The sequence below is a fragment of the Vidua macroura genome, chromosome 1 (genome assembly GCF_024509145.1).
Source record: "Vidua macroura isolate BioBank_ID:100142 chromosome 1, ASM2450914v1, whole genome shotgun sequence".
NCBI classification, from domain to species: Eukaryota; Metazoa; Chordata; class Aves; order Passeriformes; family Viduidae; genus Vidua; species Vidua macroura.
In genome coordinates, this window is record NC_071571.1 from 154,230,358 (window position 1) to 154,253,440 (window position 23,083).

The 23,083-nt window shown below is 46.7% G+C and overlaps 2 protein-coding genes across 14 annotated transcripts in view; one reads left to right on the plus strand and one right to left on the minus strand.

Annotated features, from left to right (window-relative positions):
• The window catches only part of FAM83H (family with sequence similarity 83 member H), a 26,375-nt gene extending 16,558 nt beyond the window's left edge, over positions 1 to 9,817 (plus strand). For all 8 annotated transcript variants that reach the window (XM_053972574.1, XM_053972582.1, XM_053972592.1 and 5 more), the window contains 4 exons: positions 1,559 to 2,019; positions 3,357 to 3,521; positions 3,853 to 3,977; positions 6,062 to 9,817. In XM_053972574.1, coding sequence (XP_053828549.1) covers positions 1,559 to 2,019; positions 3,357 to 3,521; positions 3,853 to 3,977; positions 6,062 to 8,711 — 3,401 coding nt within the window. In that variant the 3' untranslated portion in view covers positions 8,712 to 9,817. The remainder of the gene's footprint in view (positions 1 to 1,558; positions 2,020 to 3,356; positions 3,522 to 3,852; positions 3,978 to 6,061) is intronic.
• MAPK15 (mitogen-activated protein kinase 15) overlaps positions 1 to 23,079 on the minus strand; it is a 27,150-nt gene extending 4,071 nt beyond the window's left edge. The window contains exons 1-14 of one of the 6 annotated variants that reach the window (XM_053972667.1): positions 22,999 to 23,079; positions 20,290 to 20,388; positions 20,001 to 20,030; positions 17,543 to 17,633; positions 17,280 to 17,410; positions 16,525 to 16,688; positions 15,490 to 15,629; positions 14,966 to 15,023; positions 14,055 to 14,192; positions 13,724 to 13,829; positions 13,007 to 13,310; positions 12,614 to 12,756; positions 10,937 to 11,162; positions 6,392 to 6,480 (exon numbers count right to left, since the gene is read on the minus strand). In XM_053972667.1, coding sequence (XP_053828642.1) covers positions 10,965 to 11,162; positions 12,614 to 12,756; positions 13,007 to 13,310; positions 13,724 to 13,829; positions 14,055 to 14,192; positions 14,966 to 15,023; positions 15,490 to 15,629; positions 16,525 to 16,688; positions 17,280 to 17,410; positions 17,543 to 17,633; positions 20,001 to 20,030; positions 20,290 to 20,388; positions 22,999 to 23,067 — 1,671 coding nt within the window. In that variant the 5' untranslated portion in view covers positions 23,068 to 23,079 and the 3' untranslated portion in view covers positions 6,392 to 6,480; positions 10,937 to 10,964. Of the gene's footprint in view, positions 1 to 6,391; positions 6,481 to 9,765; positions 9,807 to 9,904; positions 11,163 to 12,613; positions 12,757 to 13,006; positions 13,311 to 13,723; positions 13,830 to 14,054; positions 14,193 to 14,965; positions 15,024 to 15,489; positions 15,630 to 16,524; positions 16,689 to 17,279; positions 17,411 to 17,542; positions 17,634 to 20,000; positions 20,031 to 20,289; positions 20,389 to 22,998 lie in introns of those variants that run through there. The other 5 variants (XM_053972676.1, XM_053972653.1, XR_008436146.1 and 2 more) reach the window with 5 other exon arrangements.
• Positions 23,080 to 23,083: the final 4 nt, after the last annotated feature.

The following is a 23,083-nucleotide window of genomic DNA, read 5'->3' on the forward strand; positions in this document are numbered from 1 at the left end:
CTGATGGAACGTGGGAGCAAGTCCTTAAAATGACACTGCTGAAATAGTTAAAAGCAGGAACATTGGTGACTTGAGCATCCTAAAATCACAGAATCCCAGGATGGTCTGAGTGGGAAGGAACCTTAAAACCCATTTTGTTCCACACCCCTGCGACGGGCAGAGACACCTTCCACCAGAGATACATACTGGAGTGCTCTGTACTTTCTTCTCTTACACAGAGAAAAAAAGACAGAATTAGAGAGGGAAGATAAATGCAGATAATTCAGACTGTATAGGCAGCTGCCTGTGAGAACTATAGAGAGGATTATCTGTTGCAGTACATCACATGTGGAGCTGTTGGATTTTCTTATCCTTACTTTAAGACTATAATTTTTCCTGTTGTATCACACAGCTTTACCAGGTGTTCCAGGAGTAATTTTTGGGAGATTGAGGCAGGAGTAACACAGCGCTGCTGTGTACTGGGCAGGTGGTCGGATAAGAACTTGAAACTGGTTTGTCCTTACAGCTCGTAATGAGTGATAGTCTGAGTGTGAGGTCTTTATCTTCTCCCAGTCCATGGCAATCCCTCCCGTTTTGGGAGCAGATGTTTTGGATGGCAACAACAGCAGCAACCCTCATCTCCTGTGATCACTCAATAACATCACTCAGCAGGAGTCACTCACTCTTTTGGGGATCAGGAGGAAGTCTCTGCTGGCACCTCAGTGGTGGGGTGCAGGAAAAGAACATTCCAGCACTGACATTAGTTCAGAGTCTAAAGCCAAAGTGCTTTGAGCATTTTGTGGATCAGTCAGATATTACTGTTGTGGCACAACAAACTTTTCTTTCAAAAATGGGTTAAAATCAGATTTGGCTATAGTCTCAAATAATTGTCCCCTATAGAAAATTACCAGATATTGTGTGTGAGCCCCTTTCATCTCTGTTTTTTCTTAACATGAGGAAACTGAAGAAGAAATCACATCCCTTGTTATTTATTTCTTTATTCATCTCATGGAGACTCTTCTGACTATGTTACACCAGCAGGACACCCCTGCACCCATGCACCACCTGCTTCTGCTCAGGTGCTGAGGTGCTGATAACACCCAATCTGTAAGGGTCCAGAGGGTGCCCTTGTGTTCAGGCAGGCACTTTTGGTTTAGGGCCACATTACACATAGTAAATAACTTCTGTAGCATTTAGAAATTAATTTTAATGGGGTGTAGATAATAGCCACCTACAGCTTTGCTCTTGACTTTTAAACAAACGATAAATTGAAGCTTATCAACCAGCAGCCTAAAAGAGAAAGCTGATCATACTGTTGGATGCATTGGCCTTGCTTATCCCAGGGCTGCCTGGCTGATTTGTTTCGTATTTTGGCCCAAAACAGTTAACTGTGTGAAGGTAATGGTTAAGTGACTCACACCTTTGCCTAATTTTAGGCTCTCATGCCTTTGGATTGAACTTTCTCCAGCATTGCTCTATGTTCTTTTAATCTCTGCCTTTGCTCTCTGAGGAGGATGTGTTGGATGTGTTGCTGTCATGACACTGCTGTATCTCACAGATGTTTTTTGTTTCCCTCCAGCTCTCCCTCCCCTGATGGCTCGTCGATCCCAAAGCTCCTCACAGGGGGACAACCCCCTGGATCCCAACTACCTTCCCCCCCACTACAAGGAGTACTACCGCCTGGCCCTGGATGTGCTCACGGAGGAGGGCAAGGAGAGTTACCAGCGCTTCCTGGCCGAGGAGGCGGCCCCCGATTTCCTCTGTGGCTCCGAGGTGGAGCACATAATCCAGAACCTCCAGAAGCCCCAGTACGCCAACCAGGAGGGCAGCACGGACACGGCAGGGGACAATGACATGGACGGATCCTCCGGGACTTACTGGCCCATGAACTCAGATCTGGCCGTTCCTGAGCTTGACCTGGGCTGGCCGATGGTCTTTGGCTTCAGGGGAACAGAGGTGACAACGCTGGTGCAGCCACCCCCGCCAGACAACCCCAGCATCAAGGAGGAGGCTCGCAGGATGATTCGGGCGGCTCAGCAGGTGAGGCAGGGAGAGCCCAGCTAGAGCAGAGGTAAAACCACCCTTGTGCCAGAGAAGCATCGGGATAGAGAATCACAGTGCCGTGGTTTGGGTCAGAGGGACCTTAAAGCTCATCCAGTTCCACCCCCCTGCCATGGGGGTGGACACCTTCCACTAGCCCAGGTTGCTCCAAGCTTCGTCCAAGCTGTTCTTGGACACTTTCAGGGATGGGGCAGCCAGAGCTGCTCAGGGTATGCTGTACCAGGGCCTTATCCCCCTCACAGGGAACAATTTCTTCCCAATATCTCATCTAACTCTGCCCTCTGGCAGTGTAAAGCCACTCCCCTTGTTTTGTCACTCCAGGCCCTTGTCCAAGTTCCTCCTGAGCTCTCAGAGCCACTTTAGGCACTGGAAGGGGCTGTAAGGTTTTCCTGGAGCCTTCTCTTCTCCCGGCTGAGCAACATCAGGTCCTCTGCTAATTCCTTTAACTTTGCTTCCAGAACCTGACAGAGGAGCAGGATGATTCAAATCCACCATTGACTGCACCAAAGCTTGTCTCTGCTTTGCTGTCATGGCACCATGTCCTAGGCCATGCTAAAATACACCAAGAGTTCACAGAATCCCAAAACATTAGAGATTGGAAGCTGGTCCTGTCCACCCCCCTGCTCAGAGAAGGTCAGTTAGAGAGGGTCACTCAGGATGTGTCCTTGAGCATCTCCAAGGGTGGAGACTAAACCTTTCTGGACAGCCTGTTCCCATGTTGATGGTCTCCTTACAGTCCCAGAGGCTTTTCTGTAACTGAACTGTAATTTCCTGTGTTTCAGTTTGTGCCTTGTCCTCTCCCTGGGCAGCACTGAGAAGAGTTTTACTCCTTCCTTTTGTCCTTTCCATCAAGTATTTACACTCAGGGAGCTGGGAAGGACAGGAAGGTAGACCTGTGAAGCTGCTTCCCATAAAATCAGCACATGGATGCAGCTGAGTAGTGGCTGCCTGAATGCTGGCCAGGAAGTTACCTAAAAATGGCATGGGGATGTTGGAGTGGGGGCACTAGCTTCATACACCATCCAGTGTGATTACATGGCCAAAAAATTCATGGAATTATTGGATTGATGAGTTGGGAAACACACAGGAGGTTTCCCCTCGCCTGCATACACGCAACATGCACCTTCCTGGACAGAAATTTTCCTTCCAGTTCGGGGCCCATAGTGCTTAACGGGACCTTTAACTGGGATGTTTCCTGTTTCAAAAGGAAGCTGAGATGGAGGCAATGCAGCTTTCGGGTGTGAGAAGCTGGGATACATGGTTGGTCAGGGCATGAGGCAGCACAGTGGCTCATGTGTCCTGCATCCCTTCCCCAGGTGGTGGCCATCGTGATGGACGTTTTCACCGATGTGGATCTGCTGTTTGAGGTGCTGGACGCTGCTTCTCGGCGGGTGCCTGTCTACATCCTGCTGGATGAAATGAACTCCCAGCTCTTCCTCGACACAGCTGCCAAGTGCAGAGTCAACCTGAATTATGTGGAGGTGAGCAAAGACCTGCCCCACCTGATTGGTGTCCTGAGGGGGTGTGTCCTGCCACACAGAGGGCCAGTATGGCAGGAAACACCTGAGAAAGGGGAGAACGGGCAGTACCCTGGTGAAAGACGAGTGTGAAGAAAGTGAGGAGAGCTGGCACGACACGGGGTGAGGGCTGGAGATGTGCAGAGAAAGGGGTTTGTACATCAGTGTGTTCGCAGGCAGAACCACTGGAGCTGGATAATCTGTCAGGGGTGGATGGAGGTTAAAAGGAGGCAGGGAAAGAGGGGCAGGGAGGGAATGAGGGTCCCATCTGAGTCGGTGCCTTTCTGGTTTGCAGTTCCTGAGGGTGAGGACAGTGTCCGGCCCAACCTACTACTGCCGCACGGGGATGTCCTTCAAGGGGCACCTGAAGGAGAAGTTCCTGCTGGTGGACTGCATGGTGGTGCTGAGTGGCAACTACAGGTGAGGAGCCCTGTCCAGCTCAGAGAGAGAGACTCAGGTGCTTTGTGCACGGGGCTGGCTGCAGAGGGGCTCAGCTCCCATCTGATCTATTCCAGGGAGAATTTGCCATAGCATAAGGAGTATAAATTTTGCATCTTAGCTTGGACCAAATGAACTTTGACCTCGACTCACAGAATCATCAAATCACAGCATAGTTTGTGTGGGAAGGGACTTTAAAGCTCATCTTGTTCCACCCCCACAGCCCCACATAGGCAGGGACACCTTCCACTATCCCAGGCTGCTCCAAGCCCCATCCAGCCTGGCCTTGGACACTTGCAGGGATGGGGCAGCCACAGCTTCTCTGGGCAACAGAGAGGTGGGTGGTTTTAGTTGGGATTGAGATTAGCCATTAACACATTACCATCCTTTTGGGAATAACAATTTTACCAGCTAAGGCATCCACTTCTGGCATAATAAATGTTTTTAGTGAGTTGCAGTAGAAGAATTTCTCCTTCGTTTATTAAAAGGGTGATGGGATAAACACCTGTCATGCTCTAAGAATGTAATCATAGAATCACAGAATGGTTGGGGTCAGATAGACCCTAAAGCTCATATGGTTTCTCCCCATGCTGTTGGCAGGGAGACCTTCTAGACCAGGTTGATCCAAGCCTACCATGAGTTGCTTCTCATGGTGGAAGTTAAGCCAATAGAATTAAGAGTATTTAAAAACAGTATATGAAGAAAAAATTGTAAGAATCTGACTAAAGTGCACATTCCATGATAATAAGATTTCACTTTGTTTTTTTTTTCTTGATGTTTGAAAATAATTACATTTGATGCTGTACCACACAACAAAGTGTTCTGATTGGATCATTTCTTGTTTATGAGAGCATCAAGTAAATTGTTCAGGACTACTTCTGCCACACTCCCATGTGCTTTGGGCTTTCCAATATTGTATCATTTCTGAAGTAGGAAGTTGTGGAAGTGTTCAAGATGAGGCTTAGGCTTGGAGCAGCCTGAGCTAGTGAAAGGTGTCCCTGCGCGTGGCAGGGGTGAAACAAGGTGTGATGGTCCCTTCCAACCCAAACCAGTCTGTGATTCTGAGAGACAGACTGCTGAATTGGTAAAGCAGCATTCTGGCACTTCCACATGGATATCAGGGACAAAAGTTTTGCTCACTGAAGGACACTGAGTAGCAATTTTTTGGGAAAAATACTCCATTTTGCAGTGGAGGTAGATACACCAACTGAAGAAGGCCTTGACCCCAGACAACCCCAAACCAAGCTTCCTTCACATTAAGAATTAAAAAATCAGTGGGGAAAAAAAAAAAGAAGACAGTAATTCTAAGGGTTTGGTTAAGCCCAGTAGGCAGCCAAGCCTCACAAAGGTGTCCCTCATGATTCCCAGGGATGTGGTTAGAGAACTGTAAAGTGAGAACACTCCTGGGTTCTGATGCAGTTTTAACAGCTGCAGCAAACCTGCACACACAGCAAGGCAAAGTAAGGGATCCCTTCCCTGCTCCCCATCACTCAGCAGATGGGGAAGAAAAGGCAGAGCCTGACTTGGGAAGATGAAAGCCGTAACACTGAACATCTTCCTCCCCCATTTCCAGCTCAGCTCCTTCTGTTCAGTGCCTTCAAACTGTGTGGGTGGAAGGGCTGTGCCACCCCAGGAATAAGATCTTGGGTTTGTCTTTTCGGAGGTTCCTGTCGGCACATCTGCCAGCCTTTCAGGTCCCCCTGACTGGTGTCACCTGCCAGGTGCTGAGGGAACACACCGACTGTTGCCCAGGTCATTACTGACAGAACATCTGCTTCACACAAGGATTGCCATCAGCTCACTCTGGGTGACATGACTGACTGGCTTTTTAGAACAGAAATCAGTTATTGCCTTATAAAATTCTCTGCAAAGATGTGATCACAAATCAATCAAGCTGTTAGATTTGGGAACAATCATATGTAACATGTAGCTGCAGAGGAATTGTCTGCCCTTATTTTGCCCTATTTCTGCCCAACCAGAAACTTTAGAATTTGCTTCAGGTGACCAAATGTTTTAATGAAAACAGGTACAGCTGAGTTACTCCATCACTTCTGTTCTCTCTTCAGTTTCATGTGGTCCTTTGAGAAGATTCACAGGAGCATTGCACACATCTTCCAGGGTGAGCTGGTGGCCAGCTTTGATGAAGAATTCCGCATTTTGTTTGCACAGTCGGAACCCCTCATTCCTCCAGCCAACGTCTTGGCAAAGGCAGAGAACACTTTTGCCATGGCTCCCTTTGGCAATAACATGCCTTTCTTCCCCAAAAAAGGCCCCCTGATGTTCCAGAGGGATGAGAGTCTCTTCCCCTCCTTCATGGACAGGGTGGATCCGGACAGGTACTTCCTGTCCAATTTCCGGCGGGACGACATGCTGCGGCACACTGTGGAGGGGTCGGCCATGCGGATGTACAAAAAGGTGGAAATGGAGAATTCCCAGATGGATCCGGTCAGGGGCTTCCTCCGTTCCAAGCAGCTGGAGCTGGATGCTTTTAAAAGACACAGTTTTGCAGAAGGAACATTTGAAAATTTTGCTTCTGCCAAGCAGTACACCCGGCAGATGTTCATGAACAACATGGACGAGTTCAAAATCCAGTCCAGTCATTTCCAGAAGGACCAGTTCTACCAGTACCAGTTTGAACATCCCCATCTTTCTGGCAGACCTCAGGGATTCTTTGAGAGGATTCGAGGGGGGAGGCCGGGATTCAATGAACTGGAAGACTATGGAGAGGGACCCCGATACCCTGAACTGGAGCCCAGTTTCCCACAGGAGGGTTTCCCCCTACGCCTGGATTACGTGCCCTCAAATTCTTCCAGGGAGGTGAGACACGGCTCTGACCAGCTGAACCCCGCGGGCAACGGCCCCATGGGAATGATGTTACGGAGGCAGAACATAGGACAGAAATTCATTTGCCAGACTTCTCCCACGCAGAAGCAGAGCCTGGAGCAGCGCCTGTTCCTACAGGACAAGGATGAAGAGCAGGATGACGACAAGAACATGCAGGAAAACAGAACAGGGTTACGGAACTGGAGGATTTCTTCGTACCTCAGCGCATACCAGTCTGAACCAGATGAAGGGCTCCCGATGCCGATGGAGTCTGAGGCGTATAACGATGCTCTTGGGGATCCCCTCACAAAGCACCCCACTGACATCGTCCCAGCCTTCAAACCCCCCACGCCTTTCAATAGCAAGCCACTGGGAATTGACAGTGCCAAGGATTCTGCAGATCCTGACAGAGCAGGTGAAGAAACCTCGATAATGAAACCAGATGCCTTCAGGTCCAGGATAAATCCCTTGATCCAGAGGAGCTCCAGGCTCAGGTCCTCTCTGATTTTCAGTGCTGCCAAATTAGATCAGCCCAACACCACAATAGAAAAGGTGCAGATGATCCAAAAAGAGCAAATGTCCAGTGAGTTAACAAAGGACAATGAAACCATCAAGACGGCTGCCTCCTCCAAAGTGGCTGAGCTGCTGGAGAAGTACAAAGCTGTAGGCAAGGACATGGAACGGGGCACGGTCACCCACACCAAAGCTGTTTCGGGTTACCTACAGGAGGAATCTCAGAATACAGAGAAGAAATGTACCAAATCTGTGCAGTATAAGATTCTGGAGAGCAGGGTGCTGGACTCCAAAGACTCCTGCAGTACTTACAAAATGCATGGAGAGTTGGACAGAGCATTTGGAATGGCCTCATCTACCCCCCAGCTTGGGGACACGTTGAGTAAAGATCCCCTGGCACATCTTGGCACCAAGGTGGACAAGCTGTCATCCCGGTTTTACCCCATCGAGAACAAACCTCCTCTTCCAGAGAAGGAGAGCCTGATATTTGTAGGAGACACTCAGAAATTGGCTCTTCCAGAGAAGAAGGACAGAGTGACCTTCAGAGAAGACTCTCCAAAATTAGTCAACACAGAAATGAAGAAACCACAGGTGAGGACAAGTACTACGTCCTCAGTTCTAGAAAGCCTGTCTAGAAGTCAAGGGTCTGACAGCTCTCTCAACAAATCTGAGGAAGACTGTTCAAAACAAGAGCAAAATCCCATGGAGTTTCTAAGAAAAGGGTCACTACGGTTGAAGCAGCTTTTGAACCCAAAAGGTGAGAAGAAATTGGAGGAGGAACCTGCTTCTGAGAGTGGGAAATGTGACAAGCAGGCAGTAGTGCTTAAACGATCATCCATAGGGGACTGCCAGGAAGCAATGGAGGAAGAAAAACCCCACAAATTCACAGCACCGCTCCCCCCCAAGAGCAGCCAGACAACGCAAGGGAGGTTCCCTTCCTCCACAGCCAACATCCTCTACAGCAGCAACCTACGTGACGACACCAAGGTGATCCTGGAGCAGATCTCTGCCAACAGCCAGAAGAACAGAGCTGAACTGGCTAAGCAGCTGCCATCCACCAGCAACCCTGACCTCTCCAGGTCAACCACAAGCTTGGAAAGAAAAGGGGAAAAGGAGAAAAGCTGCAACATCCACAGGTCTGAGAGCTTTGGGAGCCAGAAGCGGAACCTGCAGCGGCAGCCGTCAGAGGACAGAGACACCCTCCTGAAGAAGATGGAGAACATGCGGAAGGAGAAGCGAGTCTACAGCAGGTTTGAGGTGTTCTGCAAGAAGGACGAGCACACGAGTCCCAGTGAAGAAGAATATGACACAGATGCCAAAGACAAGAAAATGGGAAAATTCATGCCCAAAATCCTGGGGACCTTCAAGACCAAAAAATGATCCTAGAAATCCTATTTAATTCCATTTAATCACTGACTGTCACAGGGAAACGAGGAAGAAACTTATCTATGATGGCAATGCTCTTCTTGATTAATGAGCAGAAATGTATCCAGCATGAGCCTCCCATGGCACAGTTTGCTCAATAAAGTCAGGTGGTATCAAACAACCTTATCACAGTATGTTCCAAATAAAACAATTAAAATGCCAATGTGCTTAAAAAACAAGTCTCTATTACTGTACAAAACTAAGAGTCTCTGTTAAACCCAGGGAATATTTTCAGCAGACAAAACCATTCAAATTTCAGAAAAAAAATGAAAATCAGAAAATTCATTACTTGAGTTTGGGCCAGAAAAGATAAATACATACTGACACACACACAGACGTAGTAACTGGAAAAAGTATTTAAAGCTCAGTGGTTTCTCAGGTGCAGTTATATTTTTTCTGTATCTCACAATGAATCAGACAGAGGAGGCACCTTTTTGAAGGTTTACATACAAAAAAAAAACAAAAACAAAAACAAACAAACAAAAAAAAAAAAAAAAAAACCAAAAAAAAAAAAAAAAAAAAAAAAAACCACACAACCAAAACTTGTAATCAACATTTTGGCCCAAACTGTAGTTCTGACCTTCTCCAGCAGCACAGGCCCAGCTTTTGTATTTACCAGTTCCTGAGCCTTCAGGGTCTCGTTTGTTCCCTTGTGTAAAGGGAATTACCTGCTTTAGGGGCTGAGCTCAAAGAAGCTGCTGAGGTGCTATTGATGGAGAAGGAATTGGCTTTAGGAGGCCTTTTCAGGTGAGTCTGAGTTTAAAAAAAACATCTAAAGTCCTGCCTTGGCCAAGCAGTGACTTCCTTGAGAGTGTAACTGCAGTTCATGAGGCGACAGGTCTGGAACAGCTGAGAGAGCTGGGGGGAATAACAATCATTCATCACAGGTAGAGTAAAACCTCAGGGGCAGAGACAAGAGCTTCAAGTTAATAAGGAAAACGTATCCAAAATCATCACTGAAACAGGAAGATAAAGTTTCCTGTAGTCCCACTGTAGACTGGCAACACCTTTACGATGTCTCAGCAATAGTATTTCATGAAACTTTGCTTTCTGAAAGCAAAACCAATAAAAATGACCAATTATTCATTGAAGAAGACAGCCCTACCAATAGGCAGTTTCCCTCTCAATACAGCAATTGCTGCTTGAAAGACAAAGATTTTCTGCAGTGCAAAATAAAGGATTTATTTTTACAATATTAATACAATATTACATACTAGAGAAGCTGTTAAATATTGTAGAAGAACCTACCTGTATTTCAAATGTTTTTCTACTTGATTTTAACAAAACCAGACCATAATGAATTCTGTTCATCTAGCCTAAAACAGTCACAGAAATGAGTGAAAGGCTGTAAGATTATCTGTAAAGAGTTAGGTCTTCATGGTCTTCAGAGAACAGTTACCTGTTCTGCTCAAAAAGATATCCACCATTTAGACAGACAACTGAAGAATCCTGAAATGGGTTGGAAAGGATTTTTTAAAGTTCACCCAACCCCTGCCAACCATGGCAGGGACACCTTCCACTGTCCCAGGTTGCTCCAAGCCCTGTCCAGCCTGGCCTTGGACAATTCCAGGGATGGGGCAGCCACAGATGCTCTGGGCTCCCTGGTCCAGGACCAAACCACCGTCACAGGGAAGGATTTCTTCCCAACACCCCATCCATCCCTGCCCTCTGGCAGTGGGAAGCCATTCCCTGTGTCCTGTCACTCCTGGCCCGTGCCCAAAGTCTCCCTCCAGCTATCCTGGAGCCCCTTTAGGCACTGGAAGGGGCTCTGAGGTCTTCCTGGAACCTTTCCTCCGGGCTGGACACCTCCAGTTCTCCCAGCCTATCTCCAGAGCAGAAGGACTCAAGCCTTCAGACCATTTCCTTGGCCTTGCACTTGGCCTTGTTGAATTTCAGGAGGTTCCCCTGGACCACAAATATGTCTAAAAACCACTCAAGTATCAGAATAATGCACTTTTCTGTGTTTTTTGTAGTAATTCAAACAAGGAGTGTGCTGTGTCCTTGCCTGCTGTGTCCTTGCCTGCTGAGACTGGAAGGCAGAGGAGTGGGATTCCCTTTCCAGAGCTTGTCCAGAGGAGAGGAGGACATTGTCCTAAGCAGCAAATAAAGCATTTCCTCATAGTTTGCTCTCCCCTGCTGCCCTTGCTCAGTCAGGGGCTGAGGGATGAGCTGTACTTCACCTGTCTGCAACATCTCCACTGTCACTGCTCAGGGTTTTTGGGGTTTTGCTATTGGAAGGTTCTGCAGTGCAGATTGACTGATGGTTCCATAGGCCTGGGAGTAGCTGCCCATGGATGCCCTTGGATCACCCGCAGCTCCCACATTTGCAGTGATCTGGAACATCTTTTTACTGGGCTTCAGAAGGGGACGAACATCTTTGCTGTGACACTGAGAGTTTCTGGGATTCTGTGTGAGAGAGAAAAGCCAGGAAAAGTTAATAAGCTGGAATCAGCTTTCTGGAATGCAAATAGGACATAGGTTTGGCTTTGGTCAGCACTATCCTCTCAGGAAACAAACACAAATTCAGGGCACGTGTAGGCTGATTTTCTCCCTCTTCTGCTCTTCTTGTCATAGAAAATTGGTCACAATTCCCTAGAGATCCTTCCACACGCATTGGTCATGTGTACACCTGCATGTGCAGCAAGCTCCACAATCCCATCTTGGAGAATTAATGGCTTCTCTTTCCCTCAAAACATTTTGGAAGGGATTCCAAATCAGAGGGCCTGAAAGGAGGGCTACAAGTGTACTACTGGAAATGCTTGAAGGTTTCTGACAACCTGGACTACTGGAAAGTGTTCCTGACCACGGCAGAGGGGTTGAACGAGATGAGTTTTTAGGTCCCTTCCAACCCAGTCAGTCTGTGATTCTGTGAATCTGTGCTGCCTCCTTCCATACTCTTCCTCTGTCATAAGCTTCCTCCATCACCTCTGCAGGTGCCAGCAGTCACCAGGCAGCAGACAGCCAGCTCAGGAAGGAAAAAAGCAGGAGCAAGAGGTCATTAAAGAACCCATTGAGGGGGAGGACTTTTCCAAGGAAGCATGGCCAAAATCAGGGAAGAGGGAGGAGCAGAGGACAGGACTGACGCCCTCACAGCTCAGCAACAGCAACCTATTAGATCCACAGTATCATGAAATCAGAGAATCACTGAGGTGGAAAAGCCCTCTGGGCCCACTGAGTCCAGACGCTCTCCCAGCACTGCCAAGGCCACCACTGACCCCTGTCCCCACGTGCCACATCCACGTGGCTGTTAAATCCCCCCAGGGATGGGGACTCCCCCTGCCCTGGGGCAGTCTGTGCCAGGACTGCGCAGCCCTTTGCAGGTGGGTTTTTTCTCCAGTACCCAACTTCAACCTCTCCTGGAAGCACTTGAGGCTGTTTCATCCTGTCACTTTTCTCCTGGGAACAGATCCTGACCCCTCCCTGACTGCACCCTCCTGTCAGGGAGCTGCAGAGAGTGAGAAGGTCCTTCCTGTGCCTCCTTCTCTCCACAGCTGCTGCTACTGCTCCAGACCCTCCCCCAGCTCTGTGCCCTTCTCTGGACACACTCCAGCCCCTCAGTGGGGCCCTCCCTTCCTGTTGTGAAGATCCCAAACTCGCCCCCAGGACTGGAGGTCCCTCAGCAATGTCTAGCACAGGGCAGAGGTACTGCCCTGGGTGTCTGGCCACTCCGTGGCTGCTACAGGCCAGGTGCCACCGGCCTCTTGCCCACCTTGGCACCCCTGGGCTCATGTTCAGCTGCTGTCATCAGCACCAGCAGGTGACCTTTTCCAGCTTTCCAGCCACTCTGCCTGGAGCACTGCAGGGAGTTGCTGTGACCCAGGTTACCACAGATAAGGGCTAGAAATTAAGCTACTCACATTGTAAAGGTTCTGTACACCTGTAGGAGAGAGACGAGTGTTGGGCCATGTGATTTGTCTCCCCAGTTTCTCATTGTTGGAGATTCTGGACTGTTGAGGTGGTGCAGAAAAGTTCCTGATCCCAGCACCAGGATTTGCATTTCCTGCAGAAGGAAAAACATGAGAGAAAGCAGGAAAATCAGAAGAACACAGAACACATTGACGAGGCAGGGACAGTCCTATACTCAACACTCATTCAATAGAGTTTTGTTCTTACGTCATTTCCCTCCCATACTTCCAGCCCCTCATTTTACCATGCAGATTCCCTTAATTTCTTTTACAGCACTCATTCTCTGTTCCCCACACCAACACCCCAAGGTGGGTTACACCCCAGTGTAGGAGGGTGGTACCCACTCTGCACAGTGGTGTGTGTGATGGGGTTGTACATCATCACACCAATCTGTGATCTCTGACACACAGTTCTGGCCTGATCCTTGCTCTGGCTGGACCCTGCTGGCTGGACCCCAGCTGTGGCTCCAGGGTACACATGTGAAGGGTTTAGCAGAGGGGGTGTTGGTTCTTGCTGGCCTTTCCTGGTGGGTGCAGCCACTGAGCTGAAACCTGGCAGAAGTGTGCTGGTCTCAGACTGGCTCAGCTGAGTGTTTTCTCCCTGCCCTTGCTCCTTTGGAAAGCTCTTTGACTTCTTTTCAAGGATCATCTGCAGAACAGAAAAGCTAGTTAGTTAACACAGCAATACAGCAGAAAAATAAAACATCAAAACAAAGAGGAATACTTATAAATATCTGCAATTTTATTTTACAGAGTAAGTAACAAGTATAATTTTGGAACTAGATGATCTTTAAAGTACCTTTCAACCCAAACCATTCTGTGAATCTTTCTCAGACATCATGCTTCAGAGGTTTTTCTTTGCCCTATGAGAATTTTACATGTAAAGGTCTTTCAAAGATTAGGACAGTGTGGAACTGATCAAACACTCAGGTGTAATGGTGCCAGCAGGTATGGAAAGCCCACGGGAACACAGAGACAAGACAACGACAAAATTTGTTAAGTATGTGCAAGAATGGCAGGTTACCTGGAGGATTAGGATTTGGGAAAATAGGATGAAAGTACCTCATATAATTTATTTCTATATTCTGCCACAGACAGCTGGACATCATCACCCAAAGGAAGGATCACATCAAAATCCAAAGAGGGCTCCCTGGAAGGACAGTGGAATCTAAGGAAATGAAAACACATCATGTAATTCACTGACTGGAAACAGATTATTAAAATTTAAACAGGATTGTTAAACAATCTCGTGTAAATAGGATTGGAGAAAATAAAGAATTAGCTTTGCCATTTTTTCTACAACATAATGCATTTAAAGAAAATTTGTGCCAAGAGCGGGTTTGTAATGCCTCAGAAGACATCAGGGGCAGCTGCCCACTGGTGTCACTCTCACCTGCTCACGTAGGGATGCTGCAGAGCCTGCTCTGCTGTGAGCCGTTTGTCAGGGTTAAAGACCAGAAGTTTCTTCAGCAGATCCAAGGCAGGCAGTGGAGTGGAGGATGGGAAAATCTCCTCAAATGCTACTCGCTGCCTAGAAGTCAGAAAAAAATTACACAAGCTCTCAGTGTCTAATTCCCAGTGAAGGCAGGAGTGACAGTTCCAGGATCACGTCAACGTGACACCAGGCACGAGTTCACTCACAAAGTGTGTCATAATCACTGAATCCTAGAATGGTTTGGCCAGGAAGGGACCTTAAAGCTCATCACTTCCCAGCCCCATGATCCCACAAATCTAGACCTGAGATTATAGAAACACACTTCTCTGTAATTTCCAGAGAATATGAAATTTTAAAAATCTAATTTTGCATTTTGAAATCCTAAATACAATTGTGAACATAATGAAGAAGAAAGTATCTTGAAAAAAATCAGTTGTAAGCACCAAATCTTACTCATATTTTAAATAATTTTTATTTAAGGAGACAACTTAGAGCCCCTTCCAGAGCCATAAGAGGCTCAAAGGCAGCTGGAGAGGGACTTTGGACAAGGGTGTGGAGTGACAGCACAAGTGGGAAGGGCCTCCCACTGCCAGAGGGCAGGGACGGATGGGGTACTGGAAGGAATTATTGCTTGTGAGGGTACTGAGGGACTGGAATGATTTCCCGGAGAAGTTGTGGCTGCCCCATCCCTGGAAGTCCAGGTTGGATGGGTCTTGGAGCAACCTGGTCTGGTGAAAGGTGTCCCTGTCCATGCCAGGGGGTGGAATGAGAAGAGTTTTGAGGTCCCTTCCCACCCAAACTGTTCTGTGGTTCCATGACTCCAGGGTCCTACATTAGATGATCTGAGACACAGAACACCTCAGGCTTACCGGGAACTCATGTGGTTAATAACTGAGGCCTTGTACTCCGACTGCAGAGCCAAAATATCTGCAAGAATAAAAGGATACTGTTACTGCCAAGATGAGGACTAGCAGAGCCACACAGTTTATGAAGGAAAGCCAATATTTGATATTAACATAAGAAATTATTCACACAGAACTTGGTCGGAGATCTATGGAAGGGGGATGGAATATTTATTTGCAAATTTTCTAAGATGATTTTTTAATTCCTATTTATTAATCATACACTTCATAAATGTGCATTCTCATAGCAACAGATGCAGAAGACATCTGAATTCCTTATTTATTCCTTATTATTTATTCTTTATTATTCCTTATTATTCCACAATATCTGAATTTCTGATTTTTCTCTAACACTAACATTCCAGATGAGGATTTTAATTCCTTTGGAAAGGTGCCAGAATGAATGATACACCTTCTTCCCTGACCCATCCAGGCTGCTTTCTTCCACTGAACCCCTTCTCTAGACCATTTTCCACACAGCAGGGTCCTACCTTCTGGGGACGGAGCAGGGATAACCCTCAGGATCTGCTCTATTTGGTTCATTGTTGATGTTCCAGGAAAAAGAGGCTTTCCAAGCAGCATCTCTCCCAGAATACAGCCAATGCTCCACATGTCCACACCCTTAGTGTAACTACAAACAGGAACAGAACAGAGGTGGGATTAAATAAAGCAAATATTTTCTGTACCTGCTATTCACATCGCCTACATTGATTTATTTGCTAGAAAGCATGCTTGGTGACTTCTCACAGGTTTGAACTATAAATTGAATAACATCTGGGAATCATGAGACTGGCAAGCATGAAACAGAAAGGAGATTTATCCTACTCAAAGTCTAGTCTAAGAAACTATAAAAAGAAATATATTACAGGGAAATGCTAGAAAAAGGTCATATATTAAAGGTAATGCCATAACCAGGTATTATATCCTTTTCATAAGACCAAGAATGAAGATACACATTGTTCTTTCGTCATAATGCATGTAAGAATTACATTTTTAAACAAAGTAAATCCTAAACAGTGGGTATAGGACAGTTTGCAAAACATCCACATTTAAATTTTGGGATACTACCCCGCATCTATTTATTGACTTTTCTGGTTTTTCATATTTAATTTTAAAAAAAAGGACTAAGTCTGACTAACAGGCAGTTGGTTTAACATTTGATTAGGGAATATTTCGTGAAGGTCTATCAAAAAACACTGCTTAAATTTGGAAAAGAGGATTTACGTTCTCAAGCAGATTTTGTAAAGTTGTGGGCTCAAGGGAGAAGACACAAATCTGGTGGGAGAAAGGGTGACAAGCGGACGAGCTGCTCGTGCATGTCCACTGACACTCGAAGAACACAGGAAGGACATGTACATGTTCATAAGAGGTTTTTGTGTTGCAGAAGTTTAATTGTACACTGAGAAAACAGACTGCTGACATGACCCTGCATCTGGTGACACTGAAAATGAAAAGATTGAAGACTTTTAGACAAAAAAATGTACAAGTGGTGAAATGCCAGGCTCCCCTCCCCTGCCCTGCCTCACCGTCGGGAGGCCAGCAGGATCTCGGGCGCTCGGTACCAGCGTGTGGCCACGTACTCGGTGAGCACAGGGCTGGGCTGGGGCTCGCCCCGCTGGCACAGGGAGCGCGCCAGCCCGAAGTCACACAGCTTCACATTGCACTGGGCATCCAGCAGCACGTTGGAAGGCTGCATGGGACACAGCACAATTAATGAGCCTTTTACTCTCTGAATAGCAGATTATTATCATGGTTCTTTTACTAGTACATTTATGTACATTTATTCATACTTTTCCTATAGAGACAGGCTGGGACAGCTTGGGCTATGGGGACAGAAGGCTCCAGGGGAGACCTTAGAGCTCCTTCAAGTGCCTAAAGGGGTGCCAAGAGAGCTCGAGATCCACTCCTCTTTTGAACACAGCCTGGACAGCACAAGGGGGAATGGCTTCCCACTGCCACAGGGCATGGTTAGATGGGATATTGGGAACTGGTACAGAGTAGGGGTAGAAGGAATATTGGGAAGGAATCCTTCCCTGTGAGGGTGTTGAGGCCCTGGCACAGGCTGTCCAGAGAAGTTCTGGCTGCCCCATTCCTGGAAGTGTTCCAGGCAGGTTGGACGGGGCTTGGAGCAACCTGGGATAGTGGAAGGTGGTCCTCTCAATGGCAGGGGGTGGAAATGATTGGGCTTTGAAGGTTCCTCCCATCCCAAATCAAGCTGTGATTTTATCCAGTGTTCAAAAGAAAACTGGAGTGAAGGATACAGACCATGACTGAAATGTACCTTCTGATCCCTGTGAATAACATTCCCTGAGTGGATGAATTTAGTTGCCTTCAGGAGTTGGTAGAGAATGTAACACTTGTGGATGTCTTTCAGCAAATTCCCCTTCTTAATCACAGCATGTAAATCTGTCTCTGAAATATACCAGTAATACATTTACATCAGTAAATATCAGCAGTATCATGAGCATTCACTATCAAAGTGATAACAAGGATAGCTCCTAAGAGAGGTTGGGTTTGAATGGCTGCTGCAGTACTGAGTCTCACCCATGGACTCGAAGATGAGGTAGATGTCCTTGTCATTCTCTGCTTGGATAACATCGAGCAGCTTGATGATATTTGGATGTTCTCCAAATTCCTGCACAGGGAAGATACCCAGCCGTCACAATCATGTGTTTTGCTGGTGAATCATAAAGAGGGACAGTAACCTATATTTCAGTTTGTATTACTGTCTAGAACAAACATTAACATGCTATTTCCTCCATTAGGCTTCTTCTGAAATAAACTTTAAAAAAGGATTTAAGTTTGTTCCATAGTAGGAAACCAGTCAGTTAGTCAAAAAAATAATCTCTGTTGAATGAGACATTAGTTCTAACACTCCCTTTATACAATTTATAATAAAATCCAGTTCCCTTTACACACCCCACATTTCCTACTGAACCAAAGAATTACTGTGGCATGAAAACAGATCATAGTTGCCATCAACATTCATAGTTAAAAACCCAAGCAATCAGAACATGTCCATCTGAGGGCTGGCTCAGACACTCACAGGCTGCACTGAGGAACTGACTGCATGGAGATCAGACAGTACACAGAGATACCTGAACACAGGTGCAGTACCACACTGCAGGTGGAGTCCATCCTCACATCTTTGCAGACTGACAATCCTCATGGGATCATTAAGCTCATCCCCAGCTTTAACAACTTTTATTTCCCACTTTTGTGCAGCCATGGACACCATAAACACTTCATAATACTGCGACATTTTATAACGTGTAACATCTAGGAAAGCTCCCAAAACAACACATTCACCTGCAGCAAGCTGTGAAAACACACTCCCAAAGCAGTGAGACACAGCAGCCCATGTCACACTTTGTTTTCTTTCTGAGCACAGCCACAATACCCATGCAAATGATCTAAAGAAGGTTTTTACCCAAAAGGGGATATTGTTTTAAAATAACAGAATAATAATAATAATAATAATAATAATAATAATAATAATAATAATAATAATAGAATGTTCAGCTAAATCTGGGCAGTGTTACTTGAGTGCTATTGAAGAAGGAAAATTCCACTGTCTCACACTGCTTTGCCCTGGAACTGATAACAGAAAGTTATGACAAAATTCTAATCTGTACTAAAAAAACACGTTACCTTGAAAAAACCTTGTTAGGGCCAGTTCTATTAATCTTTGCTTAAAGAATAGTAATGCTACTAACATACTTACCAAAATGACATTCTAAAATTGGCCTAAAATACACCTGTAGATCTACAACTACACGGAACAGCAAACACAAAATCTGCAAGCAACCACCAGAGCATCAGAGAATCATTCACACCCCAGATTCTACAGCAACTTCTCAATTAGAATAATTGAAATACATAACATAAAACAATAACCTAGTCCATCAAATGACCTTGTGATAAACATCAAGATTGAACAAAGCAATTAGTATGCACAGACAAACAAATTAAGACAAACATGCAGTTATGAATAACAGAGTATTTTTCACATCTTTTCCTTTCTGAGCCCTCAGTCTTGAACCTCAAGAAAGAGGTTTAAAATAGGAGGGGAAACTAAAATTCTTAAAATCTATTGAGAACCAAAAGTTGTTGAAGTATGGGCTGAGCAGCATATTAACTTCCTTCTCCCTGCCCTCCTCTGCCTAGTGACTCCTCCTTTCCTTCAGAAGAAATATCCTTTTTCCCCCTGCTCCATCCATCCATCCATTCCAGGAGTGCTGCACCTTCAGAGATGATTGAACTTCTAAGGTAGTTCACTTCTAAGGAACTGTTTATATTTTTAGCTTTAAAGTTTGCAGCTTCTATTTCAGGCTTCAAGAGTGACTAAAAAGTAAAAAAAAAAAAATCATCTCTTTCCTACTTAAACGTGGCAGTCTTAGGAAATTCCTCTTCTATGAACCCTGCCTCACTTGTGTCCTTAGAAAATCACAACATTATTCCAAAATATTGATGTTTCTACACGGTAAGTCTAAGGAGGAGTGAAGAGATAACCGGAATGCCACTGATAAGGTCAATCATATCAAAACAAAAGTAGTCTTAAGTTATTCTTTGCAGAACTTCCCTTTTTCTTTTGGTTCAATTATTTTAAATGATTAAATAGCTTACAGCATGATGGAGGAAAACAATTTTGGAGTGTAAATCCCTCTCCCACCCCAGCCATCCTCCAATCATGGCAGTTTAAATGTAAAAGAAACAGTTTCTATCCACAAAGCAGCAAGAAGTGACAGAAGGTGCTGATGTGCTGTGCAGCAGACACATTGCTAAAAATGCTAAAAATGGGGAAAGAGTAAAAACAAGCCAAATGCTTCATTCAGGTAGGTTCAACCTGAAAGGCTCTTTGCCCTTCAGATGGTGCAGAAAAGAAATTAAAGAGTTATCAACACTAATCAATGACTGCTGCATTTTGGAAAACAATGGGAAGAAAATACTTAGACATCAGAGATAATGAAAAATCAGAGAAGAGGGAGAACGTGGACATTACCTGCAGGAACATAATCTCTCGAAATGTTCTCTAGAAATAAAGAAAAAACAGTTTATTATCACCTCAAGAAAACAGCAGAACAGAGAAGCAGTCCAATGACAGGGTTAAATCCACTCCTCTTTTGTACATGCCACAATACACAAAGCTTGATATTTCTTGCTTGTTTTTATCCCAATATAGCTGCAGACTGTATTGTTACGTGCATAATTATCTTTCAGAGAGAAAAGTCCTGAAAATACCTATGGAATCCCACCACATCTCAGAACACATCAGGACATTAATTTCTCACCTGAGCATCTGTTCTGTTCCTGAAAGCATCAAAAATCTTTTTAACAGCGACTGTTTCTCCTGTCTGGCGGTCGGTTGCTCTCCAGACAATGCCGTAGGCCTGCAGAGAAACAGGGACAGGTGAGCAGAGTGCTGACACCTGCACACAGCCCAGGCCTGCAGTGGAACCAGAACATGCTCAGTGATGGACTGGAGCAGAGGTGATGGGCACCACATGGAAGACAGAGAGATTAGGCCAAGGAGACAGACTCAGAAGACACGCTGAGAGGGTTGGGGCTGTTCAGCCTGGGGTAGAGAAGGCTGCAGGGAGACTTCAGAGCTCCTTCCAGAGCCTGAAGGGGCTCCAAGAGAGTTCGGGAGGGACTTTGGACAAGGTCCTGGAGGGACAACACAAGTTAGAAGGGCTTCCCACTTGCCAGAGGGCAGGGTTTAGATGGGATTTAGGAATAAATCCTTCCCTGTGAGGGTGGTGAGGCACCAGTTGCCCCAGGAAGCTGTGGCTGCTCCATTGCTGGAAGTGTCCAAGGCCAGGCTGGATGGGGCGTGGAGCAACCAGGTCTAGTGTAAGGTGTACCTGCCCATGGCAGGGGGTGGGAATGAGCAGGCTTTAGAGTCTCTTCCAACCCAGAATGTTCTGTTTCAGAACTCTGTATGGAAAGCAGCCCTGAGAGGGACTTGGGGGTGCTGGTGGATGAAAACCTGCCAGCCAGCCAGCCAACCATGTCCTGGGATGCACCAAAAGAAGCACAGCCAGGATTCCACAAACCAGGGGATTGGGCCCAGCTGGTGCCAGGCTGTGACAGGCAGGTCCTGCCTGACAGTCTGATCTCCCTCTGTGACAGTGTGACCTGAAAGGGCTGCATCAATGGGATGGGATGGGATGGATGGGCCAGTGGTGCACGGGTCAACAGGGCCAGGGTCTTGCTCGTGGGTCACAACAACCCCACAAAACATGCCAGGCTTGGGACAGAGTGGCTGGAAAGCTGGAAAAGTATCTGGTGGTGCTGGTGACAGTGGCTGAACATGAGACCAGGTGTATCCAGGTGGCAAGATGCCAATGGCACCTGGCCTGTACCAGCCATGGTGTGGCTGGCAGGTCAAGAGAGCTCGTTCTTCCCTGCATTTGACTTTGGTGAGATTCCCAGCTGGAGCACTGCATCCAGCTTGGCGCTGCTCAGTACAAGAAGAACATGGAGTGGTGTGAGCAGTTGCAGATAAGTGCCATGAAGACGCTGCGAGGGCTGGAGACCCTCTGCTCTGAGCCAGACTGGGACACCTGTGGTGTTCAGTCTGGAGAAGAGAAGGCTCCAAGGACAACTTACTGTGCTCTTTCAGAACTGAAAGGGGGGCGGTAAGAAGGATGGAGAGAGACTTTTTACCAAAGTCTGTAGTGACAGCATCCCAGAATTGCTGAGGTTGGAAAAGCCCTCCAAAACCACTGGGTCCAACCACTAACACACCACTGTCAGGTCCAACACTAAACCTTTTTTTTTCAGTTAAAAGCTGTGTTGTCTGTTAAGGGAACAGGAACTTCTATCTGAGTTTTCCCTATTCTGGATGACTGTGATACTTGCAAATGATGATTACTCAGTCTCACTTGTGGTACAGATCCAGTTTTTTTTATTTTAGGCCATAGATTTGATCTGGACTTTCCACAGCCTAGGAGCTGCTTTACCTTTGCACAAAGGGATCACATCCTGCTCAGAAATGCCTATTTAGTGTTTAAATACTTGTCCAAAGCAAAAGAGCTGCAATGTATGATTCTAGTGATTTAACACTCATGTAAGGACATCAAGGCAGGCTTCCCAGCAACGTGTGTGGTCCTGGAGCATGGCACCAGGACCTTTGCCAGGCAGTACAAACAGCTGTACAAGTACCTCAGGTAAATGCTACAGTACTACCCTGCTGGCAACTGGGAAACAGCCTCAAGTTGTGCTAGGGGAGGTTGATGTTGGATATTTGAAAAATCTCTCCTGCAAAGGGCTGTGCAGCCTGGGCACAGACTTCCCCAGGGCAGGGGGGAGTCCCCATCCCTGGGAGGATTTAACAGCCACATGGATGTGGCATGTGGGGACAGGGGTCAGTGGTGGCTTTGGCACTGCTGGGGGAGCCGCTGGACTCCACAGGCTCAGAGGGCTTTTCCACCTCAGTGACTCCTTGACTCTGTGAACATAATGAGGGAAATACTTAAATACTCGTATCAACGCAACTAAATGATAGCAAAGAGCTGCCAGAATAGAAAAGTAGATAACTCAGGAGGGCTTAGAGACTGTCTCAGGAGACATATCTTAGAAATTACCATTGGCTTATGTATAAAAATACAGTTTATGAAGAAGACATGCCTTGATGCAGCATGATCTGAAGTGATGGGCTTACAGTAAATGTAGAAGGATTTGGCACGCACAGAGAGAATGTACTTTGAGACTCAGATCCATTTTACTATTTACTTTTTACAGTCCCCCGGAGCTCCCCTGGGTCACCGGGAGCTTCCAGCGGGCCCTGAGCGACAGACAGAGTTCCCACGGGTGCCTGAACTCCCAAACACCCCCTCAGCTGCCCCGGGCCGCCTGCAGCCCTCACGGTGCCCTGAACGCCACACGGGCCCCCCGAGCTCTCACGGGCCTTCCGAGTTCCCGCGACCACCGCAGCTCCCACAGGGAACGCCAGCTCGGGCCAGCCCCGGCCAGGCCAGCCGCCGCCAGACACTCACCCCCTTGCCCAGCCGCCTCTTGATCTCATATTTGCGGCACACGAGCGGCTCCACCTCGGGCGGGTTCATGGCGGCACCTCCCTGT